The sequence below is a fragment of the Bubalus bubalis genome, chromosome 8, assembly GCF_019923935.1.
Source record: "Bubalus bubalis isolate 160015118507 breed Murrah chromosome 8, NDDB_SH_1, whole genome shotgun sequence".
NCBI lineage: Eukaryota > Metazoa > Chordata > Mammalia > Artiodactyla > Bovidae > Bubalus > Bubalus bubalis.
The window spans coordinates 61,586,110-61,607,869 of NC_059164.1; the positions used below are offsets into that span (position 1 = coordinate 61,586,110).

Genomic DNA, 21,760 nt, shown 5'->3' on the forward strand with positions numbered 1-21,760 from the left:
ATATTTGATGCCTTACTCCCAAGAGGAAAGAAGCAGCTAAGGAGTATTTCTCCCTTTCTCTCTGTTTCATAGACAGTTTCTTCTCCGTGGTTCCAGTTCTTACTGGACAGGCTTCCTTAGTTTCTTCTGGATGACCCTGGTCCTGAGCTTGGGTCCCTCTAGCCCAGAGTTTCTCAACTTTGAAATTCGGGGCTACCCTTTACACTGGCAGAATAGTATTTAGCAGCATTAGCAGCATTCCTTTCTTCTACCAATCAGATGTCAGTAGTACCTCTCCCTTAACAGTGTGGTAACCAAAAATGTCTCCAGAAGTTGCCAGGAACAAAATTACTCCTGACTGAGAACTACTATTCTTGTCTAAGAGCTTTTTATCATTAATTATTGAATCTTACAGTAATATAGATATGTTTACTTCAGTTTATTTATATATTTTTTAATTTAAGGCATATGAAGAGATATAAATCCCTTAGAAGAAATGTAATAGCCCTCATAGTCAACAAAAGATTACAAAATGCAGTACTTGGGTGTAATCTCAAAAGCAACAGAATGATCTCTGTTTGTTTCCAAAGCAAACCATTCAATATCACAGTAATCTTAGTCTATGCACCAACCACTAATGCCAAGGAAGCTGAAGTTGAATGATCTGTAAAGACCTACAAGACCTTCTAGAACTAACACCAAAAAAGATATCCTTTTCATCACAGGAGACTGGAATGCAAAAGTAGGAAGTCAAGAGATAGCTGGAATAACAGGCAAATTTGGCCTTGGAGTACAAAATAAAGCAGGGCGAAGGCTAATAGAGTTTTGCCAAGAGAAGGCATACACCGTCTTCCAACACAAAAGAGACAACTCTACACATGGACACCACCAGATGGCCAGTACTGAAATCAGATTGATTATAGTCTTTGCAGCCAAAGATGGAGAAGCTCTATACAGTCAGAAAAACAAGACCAGGAGCTGACTGTGGCTCAGATGATGAACTCCTTATTGCCAAATTCAGACTTAAATTGAAGAAAGTAGGGAAAACCACTAGGCCATTCAGATATGACCTAAATCAAATCCCTACAATTATACAGTGGATGTGACAAATGGATTCAAGGGATTAGTTCTGATAGAGTGCCTAAAGCACTATGGACAGAGTTTCATAACACTGTACAGGAGGTGGTGATGAAAACCATGTCCAAGAAAAAGAAATGCAAAAAGACAAAATGGTTGTCTGAGGAGGCTTTACAAATAGCTGAGAAAAAAAGAGAAGTGAAAGGCAAAGGAAAAAAGGAAAGATACACTCATCTGAATGCAGAGTTCCAAAGAATAGCAAGGAGAGATAAGAAAGCCTTCCTCAATGATCAATGCAAAGAAACAAAGGAAAACAATAGAATGGGAAAGAGTAGAGATCTCTTCAAGAAAATTGGAGATACCAAGGGAACATTTCATGCAAAGATGGGCTCGATAGAGGACAGAAATGGTATGTACCTAACAGAAGCAGAAGATATAGAGAGGAGGTGGCAAGAATACACAGAACTGTACAAAAAAGATCTTAATGACCCAGATAATCATGATGGTGTGATCAATTGCCTAGAGCCAGATATCCTGGAATGCAAAGTCAAGTAGGTCTTAGGAAGCATGACTATAAACAAAGCTAGTGAAGGTGATGGAATTCCAGTTGAGCTATTTCAAATCCTAAAAGATGATGCTGTGAAAGTACTGCACTCAATATGCCAGCAAATTTGGAAAACTCAACAGTGGCCACAGCACTGGAAAAGGTCAGTTTTCATTCCAGTCCCAAAGAAAGACAATGCTAAAGAATGCTCAAAGTACTGCACAATTGCACTCATCTCACCTGCTAGCAAAGTAATGCTCAAAATTCTCCAGACTAGGCTTCACTAACCAAGAACTTCCAGATGTTCAAGCTGGATTTAGAAAAGACAGAGGACAGATGTTCAAGCTGGATTTAGAAAAGACAGAGGAACCAGAGATCAAATTGCCAACATCCGTTGGATCATAGAAAAAGCAGAAGAAATCCAGAAAAGCATATACTTATGCTTCATTGACCACGCTAAATAAAGCCTTTGACTGTGTGGACCACAACAAAATATGGAAAATTCTTCAAGATATGAGAATACTAAACCACGTAACCTGCCTCCCGAGAAACCTGTATGCAGGTCAAGAAGCAACAGTTAGAACTGGACATGGAACAATGGACTGGTTCTAAATTGGGAAAGGAGTACGTCAAAGCTGTATATTGTCACCTTGCTTATTTAACTTATATGTAGAGCACATCATGCAAAATGCCGGGCCAGATGAAGTGCAAGCTGGAATCAAGATTGCTGGAAGAAATATCAATAACCTTAGATATGCAGATGATACCACCCTTGTGGCAGAAAGCAAAGAGGAACTAACAAAGCCTCTTAATGAAGGTGATAGAGGAGAGTGAAAAAGTTGGCTTAAAAGTCAGTGTTGAAAACATGAAGATCATGGTATCCAATCATGGCAAATAGATGGAAAACAATGGAAACAGTGACAGACTTTATTTTCTTGGGCTCCAGAATCACTGCAGATGGTGACTGCAGCCATGAAATTAAAAGCTTTCTCCTTGGAAGAAAAGCTACGACAGACCTAGACAACATGTTAAAAAGCAGAGACATTACTTTGCAGACAAAGGTCTATCTAGTCAAAGCTATGGTTTTTCCACTAGTCATATATGGATGTGAGAGCTGGACTATAAAGAAAGCTGAGTGCCGAAGAACTGATACTTTTGAACTGCGATGTTGGAGAAGACTCTTGAGAGTCGGCCAGGAGATCAAACCAGTCAATCCTAAAGGAAATCAATCCTGAATATTCATTGGAAGGACTGATGCTGAAGCTGAAGCTTCAATACTTTGGCCACCTTATGCGAAGAATTGACTCGTTGGAAAAGACCCTGATGCTGGGAAAGATTGAAGGCAGGAGGAGAAGGGGATGACAGAGGGTGAAATGGTTAGATGGCATCACGGACTCAATGGACATGAGTTTGAGCAAGCTCTGGGAGATGGTGAAGGACAGGGAAGCTGGTGTGTTGCAGTCTATGGGGTTGCAAAGAGTTAGACATGACTGAGTGACTGAAGAGCAACAACAAATTCATTCAAAGTTACATTTAGAATGGTTAATTATATTTGAAAATAAATATTCAATTATTTCCAGTAGATCTGAGTAATATGCCTAGTTCTTATTGGTGGTTTTACTTTGCTGATTAAAAGTGATAATGATCTTCATAATTATATAATCATTTATTATATGATTATAATAAATCATATTTATTTCTTTCCATTTGGTCTTTTTGTCTCTCAAGAAATACAACTAAAACTGAAGCCACACAGTAGATTTTGGTGTATTGCTAGTTATAAACAAAAAGCAATGGATTCATACCTGGTATTACTCCAGAAAGTACTACTAACACATAGTGAAAGGGTTTGATGAAATGTATATATTTATAAAGTCAGGACTTAGTTATGAATATTTAAAAGTGATCTGAAGAAGAAAACAATGTCTTCATCTGGCAAGTTCTCAGGATTACAGTTCATAACCCATGAAACTCACTTTAAAACATGTACCGTGAGACTTGCCCTTTATAAGTCTTCTAGTTCCTAGAACTTTAGACTATTGGAACAAGATATGAAATTTTACAATTCTTTTGTGCTCTAGTGATAGTTCCTAGCTGTGCTGTCTTGGGCTAATTGCTTTGCTGTCTCTTAGCTTCCTAATCTACAAAACAGGAATAACATAGAACCCGCCCCCAAAGCTGTACAAGTTAAATTGTATAATCACCAAGTGTATGGCACCAAGATAACATTTAACAAAAGTTGGCTATTATTATGTAGACCATCAGTAAATATTAAGTAAAAAAAAAAAAGAATGCTGTCAATGATTATTATTTTAACTGTACTTCATCTTTCTTGGGCTTCCCTAGTAGCTCTTCTGGTAAAGAATCTGCCTGCAATGCAGGAGAGCCTGGTTTGATTCCTGGGTTGGAAAGATGCTCTGGAGAAGGGATAGGCTACCCACTCCAGTATTCCCGGGCTCCTCTGGTGGCTCAAACGGTGAAGAATCTGCCTGCGATGTAGGAGACCTGAGTTTGATTTCCTGGGTTGGGAAAATCCCCCGGAGGAGGAAATGACAACCTACTCTGCTGTTCTTGCTGGAAAAATCCCATGGACAGAGGAGCCTGGTAGGCTACAGTCCATGGGGTCGGAAAGAGCTGGACATGACTGAGCAACTAAGCACAGCACATCTTTCTTAACTGGGTTCAAATATTACAGATGAGTAACTTTTGGTTTTCTTTAAAACATGTTGTTAAGAAATATAATCTTGTTTTCCAGATGCTGTTTTTGCTGGTGCCATGCCTACAATGGCAAGTGTGAAGCTTTCCACTCTTCACCCCATTGTGAATCACCCACATTATGAGGATGCAGACTTGAGGTGAGCAACTGATAGAATATTACAACCAGACACACCAAGGACTTCTACTGACTCATAGGAATGGGGAAAATGTTTATCTACACACACACATTCTTTCATGCTCATGTTCATTCTAGAAGTTAAAAAGTAGTAACAATTCAGAAATTACAACATGTACCTGCTAAAGCAACCTTAATAAATTGCTGAAAACTGAAAAAAGCAAAACTGAATTTTGCTCAAAGTAAAAAATAGATCACATTTATGACTAGCCTCTGTGTGTTTCTGTGGGTGTGTGTGTGTTCCAGTGACACTCCTAAGTAGTAGTAACAAGAAGGGAATAGACTTGGCTCATGGCCATCATTTGCCAACCCCTGTTCTAGATTCCACAGCCCCTCTGCCTGATTTAAGAAACCACTCTTGATCTTACTGGTGGTCAATGATTAGCCTTTTTTTCACAGGTAAAAAGAGTTTATGAAGTCCACTATGTTAAATGCTTTTATGAAAATTTGGGTTGCTCTTTTATTAGTTGATTATGGGAACCCTAGTTTCCACTGAAATCTGAAAGTTTTGTTTTCCTTAAGTGACTTTTAAAAATTATTTTAATCATCCTAGTAATTGGATAATCTTTTCCTTTTAATGTGACTTTGGTTTATTGTTAAAGGTAATATTTTAAATTAAAGTTTTATGTTTGGCTTTGAAGATTGGGCATTCTGTATGCTTGAACTCTTAAGAAAAGTCTAGTGTATAATTGATCATTTACTTAGGATTTTATAAAAACTCCCATTTAGAACTAAATCATCTGTCTACCATATTTTGGTAAGCATTCCTGTTTCTCAAGCTTCTGTTAGGGTACTTTCTCTACCTGACTACTACTGTAGATGCTCACTGTCTAATTATTCTATTTACTACATTCAACTTCAACTCATATGTCTTTCAGACCTTCTCTAAATGAAATTATCTACTGAAATCTGTATTTTCACTATATTTAGCCTCTATCTGAGTTTCTTCCAGATTAGTTATTTTATAAATTATGCAAAGCTAATTTATATTTAGTTTAGTTATATTCTGAACTGTTATACTGCTACCTATCTTTAAACGCTAAACTGGCTTATACGCTGATAATCAGTACCTGCAAAATTCAAATTTCTGTAAGTTTTAGAACATTTAAAATGTAAGTAAAATGTGGAAGTTTCTATCGGCAAATAATTCATGCTGTTTGAGGTCATGTATAATCAGTGCTCCATCCAGTAAGCATTGGGGTTTTAATTTGATAACAAAATTTGTTTAGTCAACTCTATTATCACTTATTTAGAAACTTTTTTTTAACTTGTTTGAATTTAAAGAGCTCGGACAAAAATAGTTTACTCCGCATATAGTCGAAAATCTGCAAAAGAAGTGAGAGACAAGTTGGTGGAGTTACATGTAAATTACTACATTTTAGAAGAGGCATGGTGTGTTGTGAGAACTAAGTGAGTATGAGCCCTATGCTCTATGATATATGGTATATTTTAAAGCAATGAATGTTTTACTTCATTATAGCAGTCCTGATTCTTTAAAAATTTTTATTCTAAATTAATTCCATTAAATTGTTATCTTGGCATTTTATTTAAAATTCTTGCATGGACTTATGCTATTTAAGCATAATGTAATTTCAGAAATGATAGTGTATTTTGCTATCCTAATTCTTTCATTTTAACATCTGAATGTTGCTTTTTTCCATAATTTTCAAGTTTTTTAAACTTTTATTAGATATCTAAAATACAGATTTGAATTTATAGCAAAGTGAGATACTAGCATTCTGCTACTACAGTTGATTTACATTGGCTTTGTAAGACATATAAGAAAAGTTTCACATAACTCAAAAGGACATAATAAGAAAATGTTTCTAATTAAAGTTTTAATTTCTAAATTTTGAATACCTAAAAATATATCCTATTCTGAGATGTGTAATGAATATCTTCAGGCCTTTGTTTAGTCTCCTTGATTTAAAAAATCTTTAGTTGTATTAATCTTAACATTAAGAATTTTCATTTCTCCTATGAATAATTAGGAATTGGCTATATGAGACTTTTGAAGAGCTAAGTTTTGAGATTTTAGTAGCTAATTTTTGTATCTAATTTTAAAATCTAATAAATAATGTATAGGAAGAAGTATATCAGTACTTGCAAATGTGAGTGGGGACTAAACGCTCCAATCAAATGTCAGAGATTGAGACTGAATACAAAAGCAAAACCCATCTATGTCCTTCCTTACAGGAAGATGCATTTTAAGTACAAATACATGAAAGAAAGGTTGAAGTAGAAAGGATAAAAATGTCACCACTTGAGTAACCATGTGTGTAGCATATGCTAAATATGTATTTTCTAGCATATTCTAAAAAGGCAACACTATAGTGTGGAAGGAAGATCAGCACTTACCTAGGCTGATGCTTCAGGGAGAGGATTGACTATAAAAGGGTACAAGGGAACTCGTTGAGGTGATGGAAATTTTCCGTGTTATGATTATGATGGTGCTCACACACTTATACACATTTACCCATGCTTATGAAAATTTACACATAAACTGGGTGGATTTTATTGTACGTAAATTGTACCTCAGTATAGACTGATTTTGTCTGACTTCTTCCCTGTAATGATTCCCGTGCAGGGTTATTCTCTAGTGAGAAATATCTCATTCAGTCCACTCAGAAAGGGAAGAGTTGAGGGGAGTAACAGTGGCAGAAGAGCTTCTCTTTCCTACTTTGGACTTTATATGTTATCATGCTAATTTAATTCAAAATTTAAGTTCAAGAATATGAAGTAGGTAATTCATCAGGAATTAGATCAACTATTAACTTTAATTTGTCTCATTTTACTGTAAACGGGTATTATATTTGGATGGCAGTACCGCTTAGAACATATATTCATTTATATTTCACTTTGAAGGTGGATTTTTAAATATATATATCTGAATTACATTAAGCTCTTATTATTTGATTCAATAATATATTGGTTATTTGGTTAACTGGAATATAAAAATATAGCATAATTTCATTTTATTATTAATATCTCTAAATTTTAAACATGTTTTTTTGAAATGCACTAAGATCTTTAATTCATTAAATGTTAGTCTCTAAAAATCTGAGATATTTTATAATTATAGTTCTTCTAGATATGAATGCATTTTTTATATATATATATATATATATATATGTGCTTATTTTTTCAGGCCTGGTTGTAGTATGCTTGAAATTTGGGATGTGGAAGACCCTTCTAACTCAGCTAACCCTCCCTTATGTAGCATCTTGCTCAAGGATGCGAGGCCATACTTCACCACAGTGTTTCAGAATAGTATGTACAGAGTGTTAAAAGTTAATTGAGAAAAGACTGCCCTTTACACTATGGTGCAAAGAGGTGCACAAAAACAATCACTTTAGTTTATTTACATTAATAAAAATCACAAGCTTTAATAAGAGACCCTTAAAAACAAGATAGGAAAAATGATTTAAAGTTTTTCTAATTTCTAAAAGGTAAATTATTTCATTGTTTTCCATTGAATGTCAGCCTTATTAAACTTATCATATAAATGAGTAAATAATTTCATATTCCATAAATAAATGTTCATCTTAAAGTTTTAAAGAAGAAAAATATATGTAAGAGAACAATGAAATTGAATAAATCAAGAATATATAAGTCCTTTTGTATCCAACTAGGTGAATTGCTTCTAATTTTCTCTAGTTCTAGGATGTACCAACTCAAACTCTTTAAAACACTTAAAAGAGACTAATGCAGTTTCTGAAATGACACTTCCCTAAGATCCTGCTACTGATCACAACCTCTATCTTTGTGAGGAAATTTGTTTGTAACCATGTGTATATTAAGGTTGTTTTTGCCTTTAGTAGCCCTCAGGAAAGATCTTTAATAGCTTTTAACAACTTTTTTTTATCATTTCAAGTTAAATATTTTTCAAAACAGCTTATTTTGCAATGTTTTCAATCTTTTTAAATTTATTTATCCAGCCAGATATTTTCCACTGATCAGTTCTCAATTTAAGTTCAGCAGATTATTAATCTGTCTTTTAGAATACAGTGGTTTTTTTTTTCTTTTACTATCCAAGTAAAAATGTTATAGTACACAGCCAAATTTAGGGCTTAAGCATAATCAGAAAAGAAAACCCAGTTAAATTTATCAAATAAAATTTGAAGAAGCAAAGGCATTTTCATCTTGAAGTCCTGTAGCTCATTGGTCATAGTCATTTTTACCCCCGTCACCATCTTTTTTAATAATATGTTTTAAGTCCTTATTTAGTTTTGGTTTTGGATGAGGACAGTAATGTTTCATAGATCCTCTCTTCCAGTATAAAACCTATCCAACAGTAATGCTTTGAAAAGTGGTAGTTATCTAGAAAATATGGTTGCCAAGTGGAAAGTTAAACACTCTCTCTGATTGATAGATGTTGAATATGCCATATCTGTAGTATTTTAATGTGCATCTACTTTAATAATCTTGGAATGTTTGTAATTCCCTTGTTTTTGGCCCTCTCTGTGTTTGAGATAGCAAAATTACTTAATTCCATAGATTAGTTCATTTATAGTAGGTAGAAAAGTACATATACAGGAAAACCAATAAATTATTTTTCAACTTTTATTATAATTGTAAAATATTTTAATACAAGATACAGAACAGCTAAGAATACAAAACTGTATTTATATTCACATCTCAGATACTTTGTTTTGATCTAAGTATGGGGCAAAGAAGTAAAGGAGATAGAACACCTAACACAAAAATTGAAATATATTTTGGATGATGCTTTCATAGGAACTATTCTAAAGAAGTTGGTAGAATTTTTAAAGAACTTTATCAGTTAATAAAATATGCAGTACAAGTATATTTACATGGATTTATATATAGGGAATCAATAAAGTCATTTTCAACTTTTATAGTTGTAAACTATTTTAATACAGGATGCAAAGCCAATAAGAAAGCATTATTTTAGCATTTTCAAATATTTCATTTGGTGTAAATGTGAGATAAAAAAGCTACAACACCTAAGATTAATGAAATTAAAGTAGCACATTTTGGATAGTATTTTCATAAGCAACATTTAAAAGAAATTGCTAGAACAAAAATGGATGCAACAAAAATGGATGAGTTGGATTAACTAAAACATATTTCATATAAATATAATGTATTAATATGAATTTATGTTATTTTCACGTGCTATATATGTTTTAAATTAAAAAAGCCCTTGAAGATCCTGGCATATGTTTTCTGTCTTTCTTCATTCTTTACTAAAACACATTTGGAAATTGAAATCACTCTGATATGAAAGTAGAAATCATGGTTTCCTGACCGTGTTTACATTGATAGTGTTTTTTTTGACCATTTTAAAACAATTCTGTGTAGTCTCACACAAAAGGCAATGTACTGTGGAGGAAATAGTGTGGCTTTGTAACCAGTTGGATCTCACTGTGAATCCTGATAACTTTCATTTACTAGGTATATTACCTACCATCCATCGAAAAGATATTTCTTGAACACTTGATGTATGTCAGGCACTATTCGTGGCTATGTGGCTTGACTCTGAAAACTTCAGTTTCTTAACACAAAAAGGAGACTCACACTACCTACTTGGCAGAGTCATTTTGAGGATTAGTGAGATGATGTGTTAGAGCACATACAGGCCCTCGACAGTTGTTAGCCCATTCACTCTTTCTCCCTTACCCACCAATAGCCAGTTTTGTAATACCGTGTTACCTGGTGTGTTGTCTCATTTCAGAATTCCAAATAGTCCTACTTTAAAAATAAATTTTATTCTTTAGTTGGAGGGAAATTGCTTTACAGTATTATGATAGTTTCTGCCATACAACAATGCAAATCAGCCATAATTATACATATATCACCTCCCTCTTGAGCCTCCTTCCCGAGCCTCCCTCACATCCCCAACTCCCACCCGTCTAGGTCATTACAGAGTGCCTGGCTGGGCTTCCTGTATTATACAGGAACTTAGCACCAGCTATCTGTGTTACACATGGCAGTGTATATATGTCGATGCTACTTTCTCCATTCATCCCACTCTCTCCTCCCCGCACTGCGGCCACAAGTCTGTTCTTTACATCTGTGTCTCCATTCCTTCCCAGTAAATAGGTTCATATACTAATGCAAATAGTCCTACTTTTCTTTGGTGTCTATAAGTAAGAATACTGGACCACTGCTTACTTTTTAAATATAAATTAGGTTATTACATTCTTGTCTGTGTACATTTTATTATCTATTCTTTGGAAATCTGAAAAAAATATGCATGAATGCTGTTTGTTGAGTAATGGGTAGATTTTTCCTCAGTGCAAGGAAGCGTTTTCCTTAGTTTCCTATGGTCATATTTTTGCACACTTACTTGAAACCATGATAAAAGTGAGTTGTGCACAAGTTCAATAATTCCCTCCACCATCAAGTTGTCAGAAGCTGATATACAGCTTCAGTAAATAATATGTGTGTTATATGCTAGTCTTTTGCTGCTAAGAACACTACATCAAAAATCATTGAATACTTTTCATGGGGGATTCTCTGGTAGCTCAGCTGATAGAGAATCCGCCTGCAATGCAGGAGACCTGGGTTCAATCCCTGGGTTGGGAAGATCTCCTGGAGAAGGGAATGTCTACCCACTCCAGTATTCTGGCCTGGGAAATTCCATGGACTATATATCAAAAAGAGTTGAACATGACTGAGTGACTTTCACTTTACTTTTCATGTTAATTTTAATAATAAAACTATGCTTATATTTTATATGTTTGTATTATACAAGCCATACAAACTCATTATGGAAAATTAGTTTTGAAAAAAACAAAAAATTCAAAAGGGGAAAATGTTCACCAAGACATTATTAATATCTCATTGTTTCCTTCCAGTCTTTAGGCATAAGTTTTTGTTGTTTTAATGTAAACAGTTTTATCTTTTGTTCTTCATGTAATAAATATGGAAATGTTACATACAAACTATTTTTAATGGCTCCATAATGCCCTATTTTGTATATAAATATATGCACAGATATTTGTATCTTAACCATTATTTAGCTGTTTCCACTTTTGTGACTATGTAGATATCATAGTACAATATATAAGATATGTATAGAACACTGCCATGAATTCTTTTTTTAATTTTCAAATTATTTCTTTAGGGTACATTCCCATAAATTTCTTTCAATAAAACACTATGGATACTGTCAATGCAGTTTGCCTCAAATTACCTCTGCAAAAGTATTGTATGCATCACCAAAAATCAGTGTGTGATAATGCTCATCTCACAACACTCGTTAGCATTGGGTTTTTTATTAATGATTTTTTGCTAATTTGTGACACCCAAAATGGTATTATCATTTTAATTTGCATTTATCCCATGGTTTGTGTGATTGGACCACCTATTCATGTTTGTAAATGGTTCCATTTCCTCTTGTACATTGTCTGTTTACATTTGTCTGCATATATTTTATGAAAGCCCAGCCTGGCACTGAGACCAGCTGTGTTACAGATCCTCACTGTTGGTGATTCTGTCTTGTCATTAAGTATTCCGTCAAGTCAATAAAAATGTCATATTAGTTTACCTACTCCTCAATAAGCTTGGCATGATGCTTCAGCCTGTCTAAAATAGTTTATAATTTATACTATATACTTTATACTATATAATATACTTTATAGTATATCCAGGATGTCATATTTAATATTAAATGCCACGTTTAAAAATCTCAGTGATTCCACTGCTTTTAAAAAGGATTCAATGATCATAATTTCATGCTTGGACACCATTGACTTTGTAAATTGTGTTTTATGTATGAAATTTCTTAAACCATTATTGTTGATCTCATCTGAGCTGCTTTTTATAGGTTACAGAAGGCAGAATTATTAAATTTTCAAACCCAAGAATGTTCATGGAAGCATTATTTGTACCTGGTAGAGGGAGCTGGAAGCAACCTAAAGGCACCAATAGAGTGAGTGAGTAAAACAAAACAGTTCCATATAATGGAATATTATACAGGGGTAAATCATCTATTCACATGTCAATAGGAATGAATCTCCAATATAAGGTTAAGAATAAAAAGCTTGGAATTTTCCTGGTGGCCCAGTGATTAAGAATCTGCCTGCCAATGCAGGGAACATGGGTTCAATCCCTGGTCTGGAAAGATCCCATATGCCACAACTACTGAAACCTGCCTAGAACCTGTGCTCTGCAGCTGGAGAAGCCACCACGGTCCACGGTAAGAAGCCCACTCACCACACAGAGCAGCCCCTGCTCACAGCAAACTAGAGAAAGCCCACGCTGCAATGAAGACCCACGGCAGCCAAAAACAGATACATACATTTTTGAAAAAAAGAATAAAAAAGTTATCAATGGTTGTATATGTATGCATGTGTAAGTATAAATGGTATTTGTAAATAGCCTAAAAGCAAAACAAGAATATTAGGAGATACATGTGTAGCAAAACAATAAAAGCATAGGCAGAATTCATACGAGAGTTAGGCCAGCAATCACTTCTAAGAGAGAGTGCAATCCAGAGGAACCCTGGGTGCTTAAATGTCCCTGTTCTAACTGGGTGTTAAGTATGTAAGTTTCATTTTGTAATTAAGATGTGTGTATACTTGATAATGTTTGATATATTTTATACCCTTCAAAGTAAGGCATTGATACCACATCAGTGGTTCTTAAACCTCAGATTCTCTTGTAGTGGTTCTAGGGTGCTTAAACAAGCATCATCAGACTGAAGTACAACTTGTCAAATTCTCAAATTGTAGATGAGCGTACATTTGCATAATGTATTACTTAGTTTCTTTAAATGGCAGATGATATGACAGTGCCTATATTGAACAACCAGACTGGATAGAAAGTGATTATTATTTTTTATTCTTATTTTAAAATTTTTTTCTATAAAAGTAATTCATGTTCACAAAGGGAAAGTTGGAAAATCCATAATAGTTGTAAAAAGAAACTACATGATCTTTCAGGAGTGGTAATAGCTTTTTAAAAATTACATTATAGACTGAAGAAAGATATCATTCATAGAAATTTTGTTACAATTCAGAATATATTTAAAAAATGTGCAATATAAAGTGGCTTCTTCATGTCCTTAAGATAGCCTCCATGTGATGAGAATTCTGTTTTTGCAGCCCATCAGAGTATTTGACAGCCTCTGCATATCAAATATTCATGTTGTTTAATAGTTAAGATAAATGCAAATTTGTTTTTATTTTTTCAAAGGTCAAGATTTTTATTACTCAGCAGTACCTTGTTTAGAACTTCAAATTGGCCTCACTGTTTCTCTTGTATTGTGCTAAATTACCTCGTTTTCTCCCCCTGTTGTTAACTACAAAGATTAGAAAAAATACAAAATGTACACAGTTACTAGAATACTGTATATATCCATTCTGAAAGAGATGAGAATACCAGACCACCTGACCTGCCTCTTGAGAAATCTGTATGCAGGTCAGGAAGCAACAGTTCAAACTGGACATGGAACAACAGACTGGTTCCAAATAGGAAAAGGAGTCCGTCGAGGCTGTATATTGTCACCCTGCTTAACTTATATGCAGAGTACATCGTGAGAAATGCTGGACTGGAAGAAACACAAACTGGAATCAAGATTGCCGGGAGAAATATCAATAACCTCAGATATGCAGATGACACCACCCTTATGGCAGAAAGTGAAGAGGAACTAAAAAGCCTCTTGATGAAAGTGAAAGTGGAGAGTGAAAAGGTTGGCTTAAAGCTCAACATTTAGAAAATGAAGATCATGGCATCTGGTCCCATCACTTCATGGCAAATAGATGCGGAAACAGTGGAAACAGTGTCAGACTTTATTTTTTTGGGCTCCAAAATCACTGCAGATGGTGATTGCAGCCATGAAATTAAAAGACGCATACTCCTTGGAAGAAAAGATATGACCAACCTAGATAGCATATTCAAAAGCAGAGTCATTACTTTGCCAACAAAGATCGATCTAGTAAAGGCTACGGTTTTTCCAGTAGTCATGTATGGATGTGAGAATTGGACTGTGAAGAAGGCTGAGTGCCGAAGAATTGATGCTTTTGAACTGTGGTGTTGGAGAAGACTCTTGAGAGTCCCTTGGACTGCAAGGAGATCCAACCAGTCCATTCTGAAGGACATCAGCCCTGGGATTTCTTTGGAAGGAATGATGCTAAAGCTGAAACTCCAGTACTTTGGCCACCTCATGTGAAGAGTTGACTCATTGGAAAAGACTCTGATGCTGGGAGGGATTGGGGGCAGGAGGAGAAGGGGATGACAGAGAATGAGATGGCTGGATGGCATCACCGACTCGATGGACATGAGTTTGGGTGAACTCCGGGAGTTGGTGATGGACAGGAAGGCCTGGCGTGCTGCAATTCATGGGGTCGCAAAGAGTCGGACACGACTGAGCGACTGAACTGAACTGAACTGAGAGGAGCCTTTGCAGATACTGACTTCCTTATTATGCTTGCCTGATACTAAAATTCATCTGTAACTTTTAAACACAGACAGCAGTCTTTATTTTTTTTGATTCCATTAAAGTGGTATGTATGATTCACATATAGACATTGAGATTTTTCAAATGAAGCTGAAGGGCCCTTCATGGAATATTTTGGATTGAATCATAACCCAAGAATCTAGGACTTAACATCTGTACAGAAATAGCACCTCAATTACTGGAAAAGAAATAGCTTGTTCACACGCCTTCATCTGAGAGAGACCTAAGAATACAAAGGGAATCTTAACATGAATGGAGTTTGTTTTAACTAGGTTAGTGTGGCAGCCACAAAGGTACACCAGCCCTCAGACCTTCTTCTGGGAAAAAACTAACTGTCCATCTGCAGTTTACTGACAGCCTCCTCCTGCAGCCCCTTCTGCATCTGCCACTAGTGTTCAAGCCAAGGTCACACTCTTTCGGGAAGTCCTCAGCCGGTGACAGGGCATAGCAGCGTACCAGGGCCTGGCCGTCCCTGCCCAGTGCTGGACTTTGGAACTCCCTGCTGAGTAAGCCAAGACCTGGTTGGATCCCCCTGGCTCTCCTTTCTTGCTCCTTCTGTTGTAGGTATCAGATCCACCTCATTCCTAAAATCTTCCCTAACCAATCCAGCTCCCTCCTCTAACAGCTGATCCCCCTTCCAGTAAGCCTCTTGTCCCCTCTCAGCATCTGTTTCCTGGAAAATCTGAACTAACCTAGGTGGGTGCCGGCCCGAATCCCAAGCAGAGCAAGTTCAGGGTTTTTGTCTCAGTCTGCCGGGGATTCTGGAGAGGTGTGCTATTCTGTGTGTGTGCAGGGCTTATAAATACAAAACAAAACAACTCTGACCGTAGGAAAATCTAGTTTTCCATGAATTTTCCTGACCACTCAGAGATGGTGCCTCCAAAGAAACTTCTTTTTAGAAGTTCACTGAGGCCCTTAAGGTAATCCCTTTTGGGGCTATATCGTGGTAGCTGTTGTCAGGAGAGGGGGACTGCATGACTGTGAGATGCCCATGCTTCTCACACCCTGGACCTTAGTCAAACCTCAGAGTTTCCAGAATAAAGTGCTATGTGAACCATAGAAGCCAGGCATTCAAACCATCAAAGCTTAGTAAATACACATGCATGCTTCTTTGAGGATTTAAACACTGAAATTTGATCACAAATTACTCTAGCTAAGTCCAGTTATCTTAAATGTAACAGCTGAGCTTTATTAGACACTCTATGCTGCTGCTGCTGCTAAGTCATGTCAGTCGTATCCAACTCTGTGCGACCCCATAGATGGCAACCCAACCAACAGGCTCCTCTGTCCCTGGGATTCTCCAGGCAAGAATACTGGAGTGGGTTGTCATTTCCTTCTCCAGTCATGAAAGTGAAGAGTGAAAGTGAAGTCGCTCAGTCGTGTCCGACTCATGGCAACCCCATGGACTGCAGCCTACCGGGCTCCTCCGTCCATGGGATTTTCCAGGCGAGAATACTGGAGTGGGTTGCCATTGCCTTCTCTCTAGTATACTGAAAAGCAAAGCTATCATAATCTGAAACATAGTTCATGTTTATTCCCCATGCTTACCAAAATGATTTGCTGTATTATAAAAGCAATTTATTTTGGTAATATCTAGGCAGGAATGTCCACTAAAAAGTTATAGTGCACAAAATGTTTATTTTACATATGCCTAGTGCCATCTGCTGGCTATGACGTATTATAACATTTGTCATGAAATAGTGTCCTACTCTTAGTGACTCCAAGGGCTGTATTCCCCAGGCTCCTCTGTCCATGGAATTCGCCAGTAAAGAATACTGGAGTGGGTTGCCATGCAAACTGGTTCCTTAACACTTTCTGTAGGTATGTTATTTCAGCAAACTGATTCCTTAACACTTTTTGTAGGTCGTCATGTTTCGTGAATGAAATGTGTTTCATGTTTGCATGTGTTTTAATAGAAAATAGGGGGCGTCCCTGGTAAAGGGTAAGAGTCTGCCTGCAAAGCAGGAGACCTGGGTTTGATCCCTGGGTTGAGAAGATTCCCTGGAGAAGAGAATGGCAACCCACTCTGGTATTCTTGCCTGGAAATTTCCATGGAGGAGTCTGGCAGGCTACAGTCCGTGGGGTCTTAAAGAGTCCAACACGATTGAGTGACTAACACTTTCACTTTCACTTTAATAGAAAATAGGAAAAATCCAAAGGAGAAATGAAGAGAACTCAAGGACATGAACTGCACTCTTTTTTTTTTTTTTACATTGTGATTTACTCACAGTGATAGAAGCATAATTCCTGCTTCTCTCCCTTGCCCCCACGCCTCTGCTATTTCATTCATCCAACTCCCACCTCCCATGCCTTAGAAGGTTCTGTTTGATTTCGTCCCTCCCTCCCTGTCCAGGACCACGGATACACTGAGACTCCCAACACAGCACTTTCACTGCAGCAGCAATGACTGCTTGAAATCGCCATGTCCCTTTCTCTTGCCTGTGCTCACACTCTCCCCCAAGTCTGTCAGGGCCTTAACTGTTGCTCTCCTCTTGCTCATCTTTCACGTCTCTGCTCAGAAGCCCCCTCCTCCTGGAAGCTGGGGTCCTGCCAGCTCCTCCGTAGTCTGCTAATGTCACTTCCCTTTGCCATGTTGTTTGACCATTTAAGTTGTCTGACTATCCTTGGGAGTCTTTAATTGAGCTGTGAGTTACTAAAATACAAGATTCATATTTATTTCTGTTTTCCACCCACCTCAGTACCTGGCACTGTACTAGATACACTAGGCACTCCCTAGTAAAATTTCAGTAAATACTGCGTTAAGGAATAATGTTGAAAATAACTAGAAAAATTGAGTGGTGAGTGATCCCTTTAGGTCTCTTTTCCTGTTTGCTGCTGCTACTGCTAAGTCGCTTCAGTTGTGTCCGACTCTGTGTGACCCCATAGACGGCAGCCCACCAGGCTCCCCCATCCCTGGAATTCTCCAGGCAAGAACACAAGTGGGTTGTTGTTTCCTTCTCCAGTGCATGGAAGTGAAAAGTGAAAGTGAAGTCGCTCAGTCGTGTCCGACTCTTAGTGACCCCATGGACTGTAGCCTACCAGGCTCCCCATTGCCTTCTCCACCTTTCCTGTTTACTGTCCCTCTTACACAGTTATTACTAGTTTGCTTGTGTGCCCAGTCATTTCCAACTCTTTGCAACCCCATGGACTGTAGCCTACCAGACTCCTCTGTCCATGGGATTCTCCAGGCAAGAATATTGGGGTGGGTTGCCATTTCCTTCTCCAAGGGATCTTCCCAATCTGGGGATCAAACCTGAGTCTCCTGCATTGCAGGCAGATTCTTCACCTGCTGAGTCAATTATCCCACAGATGGATCAACAAAGTCTTAATTATTTTCAAGTATCCAACCCTGTATTAGGTGCTCTGAGGATCAAGTTCAAAATATCAGTATCTAAATTAAGACTGAGTTTGGATCCCTGCTCTGTCATTCACTAGCTGGGCACTTCATTTAACATTTTAAAATTTTACCATCTTCAAAATGGAGGTAACAAAGGTTTATCCCTCAAAATGGCCTTTTGAAGAAAAAGAAAATGAGGTAACACATGTAAAGAGTATGAAACAGAGTTAAGTGTTCAGTTATGCTGCTTATTGTTCTTTTGAAAGTCCAGGAACCGACTGAAGATCAGCACAGAGAACTGCTGCCTAGGTCGGGGTTCTTTATTCCTTAGGGACTCTCTGCCCCCTCTAGAGTCCATTGTCAGCATTTTGCTATGTCAATTTGCAGAAGCTTTACTACTGTGTTGTTTCTCTGATCAGGGCTAGCTAATTTCATATCTTTAATTTTAAAAAGCCATTCTGCTAAAAACAGAAATGTGCACAGCCTAAATATGGGACTGTATTGGGCTTCTCTTGTGGCTCAGCTGGTAAAGAATCTGCCTGCATTGCAGGAGACCTGGGTTCAATTCCTGGGTTGGGAAGATCCCCTGGAGAAGGGAAAGGCTACCCACTCCACTATTCTGGCCTGGAGAATTCCATGGACTGTATAGTCCATGGGGTCACAAACAGTCAGACACGACTGAGCAACTCTCACTTATGGCTTATTCTACAAAAGCTGGTGTGGCCAGATCACGTTGCCTTTAAAATAACTTAGAATTTACTCAGTTTACTTTCCCTTTAGGTAAAAATAAGAAACCCAACCATCTCAGGTCTCCAAAGTATAGCTTCTGATTAACTTCTCACCAGTAAAGGCAAGGCAAATTAAAATAGAAAAATAACTGCTTTTAAAAAGGACACGAATACCATCAAGGGAGTTGATTTCCTGTGTACAAATTTTACCTAATGTCACAGGCTCATTGGGTGGAGGTTGGTGAAAGTACTTCTAGATGGAGTTTGCAAATATTTTTCTAAATTCCTGTTCTTATAGATGACTTAAGAGAGTCAAGTAGGAGAAAGGGTAAACAGAGGCAAGGGTTTGTGGCTTGGTTCTTTAATAAGTCACTCTCTCTCTTTTCTCTACCTCTCACTCCTGCTACTGGAAACAAGGTTCGGAGAAAGAAAGGGATGGTGGAAGAGGGGAGGATGTGGAGGGAAAGGAAGGAGGTGGCTGGTGGTTGAGGTAGATGATAGTAGCTATCTGGATTGCCTAGAGCAGCTTCCCAGAAGCTCTTTTTCACATAATTGGATAAAGCCATGATGGTGGACAGCCATAGTATAAAACTTGTCTTGTAAGACCAATCTCTCAGATTATCTACTTAGGCTGGGGACTCAATCTCAAGCCAGTGGACTTTTCCACACTCTACTCCCCTCAACAGGTGATTTTTTTTCCCCCCTAGGCACTATTTTCCTACTATTACTAGCACCCAAGAGAAAATAAACTTTGATTTTACAATGTTTTAGCTAATGCCACTTTCTCAGTTTAGGTGGTTTTTAATTATGGACTCATACACACTTGTATGAAATTACTTTCATACTTAGAAATCTTCTGACATACACACAAAACCATCCTCATATTGGCTGTATCCACAGCCCTCCTGAGTCAGAAGCAAGGTGATAGAAAAGTAGAAAGAGATCCTCACTGAAGAAACATTGCTTTCTCTAGAACCACCCCCTCCTGCAGGAAAATGAATGTAGTTATTATTAAGGCAAGAAATTTTTGGCATTATAACAGTTTTCTTAACTGAGTCTATTTCAGAAGATAAATATGAGAGTTCGGTAAAAGTTATACAAAGACTTTTCACAAGGTCACCTATTCTGTTCTCCAGATCAGAAAAATAGGAATGAAATTTCTGCTTCCTCCTTTATGCCTCCACCGTAGGATAAAGACTTGCATTGCAGGATCAACATTTCAGTGGCTTTCCTTCTATTAACCTTCATTTGGTTTCCAACCCTTTTGAGCTGGGGCCCAACAAGGATTCTCCTGCTCGGTGTTGCTTGCACCAATGGAATAAAACCAAGTTTGGTGCAGAAGCAAAGGAAAGCTTCAGCCTTTGATCGGAGAATGGAGAGGTATGAGCTTGTGTTCTAGACACATGCTTTCGCCAAAGGGCTGCTTTATAGAGTTTGGAGGTGAAGAGTAGGGAGCTCTCCAGGGGCAGGCACAGTCATGTTGCTCAGGGCTCCAGCTCGCAGTGTCAGGTGCAGTGTCTCTGCAGGCAGCCCACCAAGTTGAGGTGTCAGTGCAGTGGCTCACACTGGGAACTCGAATCTGATGATGTGTTAGGTACCAGGCCTCTGCACACGCCGCCTATAGGGAAGTGGAACTAAGCACAAAAGAGATTAGGCCTTATCACCTAGATTACATCTTACTAATATTTTTCCTGGGTATCCAGTAGGCTTTGCTGGTTACAATTTTCCCTAGGAGTACAAAACAGGCCTTCATAGAAAAGCCTTCCTTTGCATGCCCAAGACCTAACTCAATGCCTGATTTTCATAAGTACTTGGTAAATGTTTTCAGGATGAATTTATGTATACAAACAGATTCTGTGTGCATGGTTTCCATGGAGAATCAGACTAGGCAAATAAGGGAAATCAATGGGTCTTGAAATTTAAGAAAAATAACCAAACATATTATAATATTGCTTAGATGAATTTCACTCTTTTATGATGGATATCTGTCTTTCTGTTTGAAGCTACTCCTCGCTTACCTGACCAGCAGAAGTCTCTTTTGCAGGCAACTCGCTCTAGTTTGGCTTCCCAGGTGGCGCTGGTGGTAAAGAATCTGCCTGCCAATGCAGGAGATACAAGAGCCATGGGTTCAATCCCTACGTTGAGAAGGTCCCCTGGAGGAGGAAATGGCATCCCACTCCAGTATTCTTGCCTGGAGAATTCCATGGTCAGAGAAGCCTGGCAGGTTACAGTCCATGGCGTTGCCAAGAGTCAGACATGACTGAACATATGCTTCTTATCCCCATTCCACTCTTAATTCAGATGATCTGTAAGGCCTTTGGCTCTTAAAAGCCCATGATCTGTGAAGACTCATTGCCACTGACACCATAATTTCAGGAGGAGGGGAAGAGCAAAGAAGTTTACACCAAAATGTGAAAATGGCAGAAACTTTTAGATTCAGGTGAGCGATATTAAACACTGGAGTTCTACCTTCATAAGAAATTTTAGAAGATAGATGAAATAATTTAAATATTATTGTTGCAAAACAAAAGTGAAAATGGATAACAAATAGAGTGTCTCACAGCATATGCTATCAGTCATTTGAAAGGTAAGGAAGTTTCCATTCGATATGTTTTCAAGAAAGGCCTTCCAAAAGTTTATGTTGATGATTTTTTTTAGTAACACACTTAGACCCTGAATTCAATCCAGTTTAGTTCAGTTAAGTACTTTGTCAGCATTTTTTTCATGGCTGGTGACAGAAGGAGCAGTGGTAGGGTTGGTATAGCCTGGGGGT

The 21,760-nt window shown here is 37.6% G+C and overlaps 1 protein-coding gene across 2 annotated transcripts in view; it reads left to right on the forward strand.

Annotated features, from left to right (window-relative positions):
* Nucleotides 1-9,134, forward strand: part of DPY19L2 (dpy-19 like 2) — an 86,243-nt gene extending 77,109 nt beyond the window's left edge. For both annotated transcript variants that reach the window (XM_006071044.4, XM_025291188.3), the window contains 3 exons: nucleotides 4,356-4,455; nucleotides 5,778-5,903; nucleotides 7,642-9,134. In XM_006071044.4, coding sequence (XP_006071106.3) covers nucleotides 4,356-4,455; nucleotides 5,778-5,903; nucleotides 7,642-7,792 — 377 coding nt within the window. In that variant the 3' untranslated portion in view covers nucleotides 7,793-9,134. The remainder of the gene's footprint in view (nucleotides 1-4,355; nucleotides 4,456-5,777; nucleotides 5,904-7,641) is intronic.
* Nucleotides 9,135-21,760: the final 12,626 nt, after the last annotated feature.